Source organism: Citrus clementina, unplaced genomic scaffold, assembly GCF_000493195.1.
Source record: "Citrus clementina cultivar Clemenules unplaced genomic scaffold, Citrus_clementina_v1.0 scaffold_3, whole genome shotgun sequence".
Classification (NCBI taxonomy): Eukaryota; Viridiplantae; Streptophyta; class Magnoliopsida; order Sapindales; family Rutaceae; genus Citrus; species Citrus x clementina.
In genome coordinates, this window is record NW_006262339.1 from 35,129,927 (window position 1) to 35,137,584 (window position 7,658).

General features: G+C 38.9%; 1 protein-coding gene across 1 annotated transcript; it reads left to right on the forward strand.

The window, feature by feature from the left end:
- Positions 1 to 6,657: 6,657 nt before the first annotated feature.
- Positions 6,658 to 7,446, forward strand: LOC18047892 (transcription factor CSA; the record flags this gene model as incomplete). The annotated part of the gene is made up of 1 exon (XM_006442641.2): positions 6,658 to 7,446. A coding segment is annotated over one exon (789 nt), but the record flags the coding sequence as incomplete, so codon positions are not given.
- Between the last annotated feature and the right edge of the window lie 212 nt (positions 7,447 to 7,658).

Genomic DNA, 7,658 nt, shown 5'->3' on the forward strand with positions numbered 1-7,658 from the left:
AATTTTAATTAATTACTATAAATAATTGGATCTCATGCATTGGTTTTATCCCACCATTGATACTGAAGTTTTAGTCCAGCACCATAAAGGGACCCATTAAGGATTTCTTTAACTTTCTTTTTAATTAACTAATTTAATATATAGTCGCACTATATATTAATTACAAATCAGATTTATGGTAAATGTGAATATGAATTTAATCTCATGTTCTTAATCTGTAGTTTATTTTTTTGTTTCATAATACTTATTTATTATACAGTCAATAATTTGAATATGTAATAAAAATATATTAATTTGCTAATAGTATTAATAATGTGTTACACATTTGGAATTGAAATTTAGTGAGGATGTAAATAATTTAATTAATTTTTTATATATTATTTTAATTTATTTATTTAGTAAAAATAAAGAAATTAGTTTTAATAAGGATATATTTGATATTTAGGTAGGTATATACTATATTAATTTTTCTTTTTTAAATTTTGATGATGGGTGTATGAATTAATAATTAAAAAAATAGCTGAACCGTTTAAAGTTTGATATGAATTTAAAAAAATTTAGAACAAGCAAGATTAAAGAGTTCAATTTTAGAAATATGTCATTGTTTTAAATTTTACAATAAAACATGAATTGTAGTATAGTTTTGCCCTAATTTGGAATAATATAAAATGACAAAATATTAAAATCAAAAGAAAAATCACGAAACAAGTGGAAGTATGGTATATATTTTATTACTGAAATTCCGGGGAAATTTTGTTTTCTAATATGAAGATGCTAGATCCATTATATTCTAGTAGCATTGCCATTATTCAAGGAGATGATTGCTGTCTTCATCACCTAATTTAATTAAACAAAAATTATTGCAAGAGTAAATATTTTTCTTCCTTCTTATTTAAATTATGAAAACCAATGAACATTGGAGTTGGTGGTAAATGGTAAGGATGATTTTCCAGGAAATGACTAAAATTATTAAGAAAAGACAAGTGGGATTTATGCATTTTTAATAATGGTATGATTGGCATCACCGGCTAGCCAGCGTACAGATACATAATTTAACAAATTTATTAATTAATCAATAAGGACATTAAATTCATGGATAGTTGTAGAATTCGTTAATTTCCAAATCGATTTGCATTCTAAGAGTGAGAGAGAAAGTAAAGAAGCATTCTAAGAGTGAGAGAGAAAGTACAGAAGCATTCTAAGAGTGAGAGAGAAAGTAAAGAACCAAGATAGAGAGAAAGAGATGGAGATTGAGCGGTACCATATCCACGAGCACCCTTTAACACTGTGCGAGATTGAGGGTCTTAATGAACCTCCTTGCTCTGTCTGTTGCACCCGATCCTCTTTTCACGGCTACAATTGCAGTGACTGTGAGTTTCTTCCAGAGAAATTGTTAGGAAATTGGTGGGTGAAGTAGGACCGCAGATAAAATGAAATTGGAAATAAAATAAAGAACAAGCACAATAGAGGACACCAGAAATTACGTGGTTCGGCTTTTAGCCTACGTCCACGGACAAAGACAGAAGGAAATATTTTACTAGTGAAAAGGAGTTACAAGTATTGTAGTATTTTAGCTTACTACCCAAAATCCCAATACACCCAAACTCTCAAATCACTAAAATAAGAGCTTATAAATGCAAGCTCTTAAACTCTCTCTCAACTCCCTAAATTGCTCTCTCAAGATTGGATGAAAAATGAGGGTGGGAAGCCCTCTTTATATAGCCAAAATTTTGGCTCCCTTTTTTTTTTTTTTTTTAATAGAGTCATTCAACACGGCACCACCAATAATGGCGGGCCGTGTTGAATGTTGAATGGTTGGCACCGGCCATCTAGATGGCCGGCGCCAACCATGACTTTCAACATTCTCCCACTTAGAGATTAGAGTGAAAAACAATCAATCTCCACACCATCCTTTCTGCTTCGCCATAATCATGTTGCCTACGTTTCTGCTAGGCCACAAGAGGATCTACTCCAAATAAACTTGTCAGCATTTATTGGCTTGGTCAAAACATCTGCTAGGTTCTCCTTCGTATGGATTTTCTGTAAATCCACACTTCCGTCTTCCACTACTTCTCGAACGAAGTGATACTGAACTCCTATGTGCTTTGTTCTGGAATAAAAGGTTGGATTCCTTGCAATGTGCAAGGTACTCTGACTGTCACAAAACACAGGAATTTTCTGTTGTTTGTGCTCGAGCTCCTCCAATAACCTTTGTATCCAAATAGCTTCCTTACAAGCTTGTGTAGCTGCCATATATTCTGCTTCTGTTGTAGATAAAGCCACAACGGTCTGCAGTTTCGAAACCCAGCTTACAGCTGCTCCTGCAAGTGTAAACACATAACCAGTAGTGGATTTTCTTTTATCAAGATCTCCTGCAAAATCTGAATCCACACAGCCCCTGACAGTAAACTCTGATCCTCCATAACATAATGCAACATCTGAGGTTCCTCTAATGTATCTCAGAATCCTCTTCACAGCTATTCAATGCTCTCCACCACGATTCGCCATATATCGACTGACTGCTCCCACTGCTTGTGCAATGTCCGGTCTTGTACATATCATAGCGAACATTAAACTTCCCACTGCTGATGCATACGGTACTCGAGACATCTCCTTCCTCTCCACTTCATTGCTAGGACACATACTTGAGAATAATTTGAAATTAACAGGAAGTGGGGTAGAAATTGACTTACAATCTTGCATGTTGAAGCGTCGCAAGATTTTCTTCAAGTAATTTTTCTGCGAAAGCCAAATCTTCATGTTATTTCTATCTCGGTGTATTTGCATCCCTAGAATCTTATTTGCTGGTCCCAAGTCCTTCATTTCAAACTCCCTAGCCAACTGTGCCTTCAATTCTTGGATTCGATCTTTGTTGGGCCTGCTACCAACATGTCATCCACATACAACAGCAAAATAATGAAATCATTATCTTCAAACCTCTTGTAATATGCACAATGGTCTGAACTAAGTCTGTTGTATCCAAGGCTCATTATGAAGGAATCAAATCTCTTATACCAACACCTCGGCGCCTGTTTGAGACCGTATAGAGATTTGTTCAACCTGCAAACCAAGTTCTCCTTTCCTGTTTCTACAAAACCTTCTGGTTGGAGCATATATATTTCTTCTTCAAGTTCTCCATGAAGAAATGCAGTTTTAACATCTAACTGCTCTAGATGTAGGTCAAATATAGCACACATTGCCAAGACTATTCTGACTGTTGTGAGTCGAACCACCGGAGAAAATATCTCGTTGAAGTCAATACCTTCTTTCTGAGCATATCCTTTCACCACCAATCTTGCACGATACCGCTCTACTTGGTCATTTCCATCACGCTTGACCTTGTAGACCCATTTGTTTCCAATGGCTTTTCTTCCACGTGGTAGTGGTACAAGTTCCCATGTCTTGTTCTTGTGTAGAGTTTCAATTTCTTCCTGCATTGCTGTCATCCACAAAGCAATATCTGAGCTTTCTAAAGCTTCATGGAAAGTTGAAGGCTCTCCATCCTCTGTTAGAAGACAGTATGCAACGTTGATCTCTGTGACATACTTCGAGTACCACGCCGGCGGTCGTCTCTCACGAGTTGACAAACGAACTTCTAGAGCCTCAAAGTCGACTAGTTCTTGTTCTTCGTGCTCTGGTGCTGCTTCCAAAGAATCTGAATCTTCTGGATTATTTTCGACATATACCGGTACAGTCTCTAACTTTTCTTTTGTAGTGCCACTATCCTCATCTCTCCTTTGCAGTTGATTTTCTACAAAGATAACATCTCTGCTGATGACGATCTTGTGGGCAGTGGGTTCCCACAGACGATACCCCTTTACTCCATCAGCATACCCCAAGAAGATACATCTTCTAGATTTTGCATCCAGCTTTGTTCTTTCTTGGGCATTGTACATCACGTACACAGGACATCCAAATGCATGTAGGTAGGAATAATCAGCTGGCTTTCCAGTCCACATCTCCATCGCCGTCTTCAACCCAATAGCTGTAGATGGCGATCGATTTACTATATAACAGGCAGTTTTGGCTGCTTCTGCCCAGAATGAATTGGGTAGACCAGCAGTCCTCAACATAGCTCTTATTCTTTCTGTAAGAGTTCTGTTCATCCGCTCTGCCACTCCATTTTGTTGAGGAGTGTATGCCACCGTGAACTGCCTCTGAATACCTTCTTGCTTACAGAAAGCAAGAAACCCACCGTCTGTATATTCTCCACCATTATCTGTCCTCAAGCACTTGATCTTTTTACCAAATTCAAGTTCCACCCGTGCTTTGTATTCTTTAAACACAGGAAATACATCTGACTTTTTCTTAATTGGATACACCCAACATCTTCTGGAATAATCATCAATGAAAGTCACCATGTACTTTGCACCTCCCATGGATATATCCGGTTATTCCCAAACATCAGAATGAATCAAGTCTAGAATGCATTTACTTCTAGCAATAGATCTACTGAATTTTAATCTATGCTGCTTACTTATAACACAATGCTCGCAAAATGGTAAACTTACCGATTTGAGCCCCGGAAGCAATTTTCGCTCAGAGAGAATCTTCAAGCCTTGTTCTGACATGTGGCCGAGTTTGAGATGCCACATCATCGTTGATTCTTCTCCATTTGACGCGACACACGCATCAGCCTCCTGTAGTGTTTCTCCTTTAAGCATGAATAGATTAGCACCGATCTTCTCTGCCTTCATCAATACAAGCGCGCCTTTAACGATCTTCATAATTCCATTCTCCACATGAGTTTTGCACCCATGATTGTCTATTTGTCCCAAAGACAATAGATTTTTCTTCAGGCCGTTGACATGTCGTACCTCTCCAATTGTGCGAATTGTACCATCAAACATTTTTATTTTGATAGTACCAATACCAGCGATCTCCAAGGCATGATCGTTACCCATATATACAGATCCTCCTGAGATAAGTTCATATGTGTGGAACCATTCTCTCCTAGAGGTCATGTGCCAGGTAGCTCCTGAGTCTATAAGCCAGACATCAGAAAGTCATTTTCTGCCTTCTGAAACAGTTATTGCCTCACTGTAGAGAATTTCGCCATCATCCGAGGTACTTGCTACACACCCTTGAGCATTTGATGACTCAGGTTCTTTGCCCTCTCTTCTCTTCTGGTTACTCCAACACTCTTTCTTGACGTGCCCTTTCTTGCTACAGTTGTAGCATTTAACATTCTTTTTACTTCTAGATTTTGATCTACCATGATTTTGACTCCCACTGGGGCCACGTTCCGTTGATCTCCCTCTCGTCACCGATAGCGCTTCTGCTTGCTGTGAACTTACTTGTCTGTTTTCCTTATTTTTCCGCCTGCTCTCCTCATTTAATACGGAGGCTGCAACATCGTCGAAAACTAGACTCTCCACTAGATTGTTGTTTGTCAGGTTGATGATGAGTTGATCATACGAATCTGGTAGACTTTGAAGTAAAAGCTCTGCACGTTCATTCTCCTCTATATTATAACCCAACGTTGTAAGTTGTGAAAATAGAGTCTTCAAGGTGTTGATGTGGTCGGTCACCATTGTAGATTCCGCCATTCGAAGAGTATAGAGTTTCCTCTTCAAGAAGATTTTGTTGTGTAGTGACTTGGCCTCCTACAATTTTATGAGAGTATCCCATATTTCCTTCGCCGTATTTTTCTCTGCCACACTGGATAATACTCCATCCGCAAGTGCCAAGTGTAGATCAGAAATGGCGTTGCCGTCTACCTCGTTCCACTTATCATCAGTTATCTCCATGGGCCTTTCTCCAATTGCTGCCAAACAATTATTTTTCCTCAATACAGCTTTCATCTTCATTTTCCATAACAAAAAATTATTTCCGTTAAACTTCTCAATTTCATACTTTGCCGCCATTTTGTTGATAAATACTGCACACAAGCTAGTATACCACCTTGAATAGTTGTGAGTATGTGTGAGAATGCACACCAGGAAAGTTCCCAGGAAAGACTGGAGGGGTCACAATGGTCCCACTTAAAACCCAGACTCCTTAAGCTCTTATCGCCTTTGTGACAGAACTTTCCTAGACATGTACAAAACCACAGTTGCTTTACTCACACCATTATTCCCTGCTTTGCACCGGAAAATTTTTGGATCGCTTCCACCGTTTCACGTGAATAGTACCGTATACGTGAACAGTACCGTATATGTGAACAAACCCGTATACGTGAACAGCACATTATACATGAATAGTGTCGTATACGTGTACAGTGCCGTATACGTGAATAGTACCCCTTACGTGAATAGTTCCGGACTCTAAAACTACAACCAATAGCTCTGATACCACTGTTAGGAAATTGGTGGGTGAAGCAGGACCGCAGCTAAAATGAAATTGGAAATAAAATAAAGAACAAGCACAATAGAGGACACCAGAAATTACGTGGTTCGGCTTTTAGCCTACGTCTACGGGCAAAGACAGAAGGAAATATTTTACTAGTGAAAAGGAGTTACAAGTATTGTAGTATTTTAGCTCACTATCCAAAACCCCAATACACCCAAACTCTCAAATCACTAAAATAAGAGCTTATAAATGCAAGCTCTTAAACTCTCTCTCAACTCCCTAAATTGCTTGTGTGTTCTCTTTGGGGGCATTTCTTGTTTGTGCTTAAGCCCCATTTGGGTTCTCTTGGAAACAATGAGTCTTTAAATTCTGAAGGGTGGTGGCGATGGCAATGTTTTCAATGGAGTTCATCAAGGGATGAACTTTATGGCTCCTTCTTCTCATCTTTCTCTGTCAAACACTTTTGGGACTAAAAATCCTGAAACTGGGTTTCAGATTTTGAGCCCTTGTCCTATGGAGATAAATAAGAAACCATGGGAAGCTAGGAGAATCTGTGTTGAGGAGAGAGATGGGGTCTTTAGTGTTCATAAAAATAAGGGGCTGTCTTTGGATTTGGGCGAGGAAGTTGAGGATGTTATCAAGCGCCCTGTTTCTGGAAAAAATGGCCACACTAAGCTCTGTACTAGAGGCCACTGGAGGCCAGCGGAAGATGCCAAGCTTAAAGAGCTAGTTGCTCAATATGGTCCTCAAAATTGGAACTTGATCGCTGAGAATCTTGAAGGAAGATCAGAGAAGAGTTGCAGATTGAGATGGTTTAATCAGCTGGATCCAAGAATCAACAGGAGGGCTTTCAGTGAAGAAGAAGAAGAGAGGCTGTTAGCTGCTCATAGGTTGTACGGTAACAAATGGGCCATGATTGCCAGACTGTTCCCCGGAAGAACTGATAATGCTATCAAGAATCATTGGCATGTGATCATGGCTAGGAAACAAAAAGAGCAATCCAGCATTTATAGGAGGAGAAAGCCCTCTTCTGGTCCTTTCCAAAACAACAGTATTAATATCAATAATGCTAGGAAACAAAAAGAGCAATCCAGCATTTATAGGAGGAGAAAGCCCTCTTCTGGTCCTTTCCAAAACAACAGTATTAATAGCTAAAGTGTCTCCATGATACTTCACTAAGTTTTCTCTAATGGGTCGTTCATCATCTGGAGAAAAGGAGATTACGAAGGGATGTGGAGATGTTGACAAAATTTATGACACAGGCTATGAGTTTTATCAAGCTGGGCCTATAGGAGGAGTGGTTATGAATGTGGACCAAGGGATGTGGAGATGTTGACAAAATTTATGACACAGGCTATGAGTTTTAT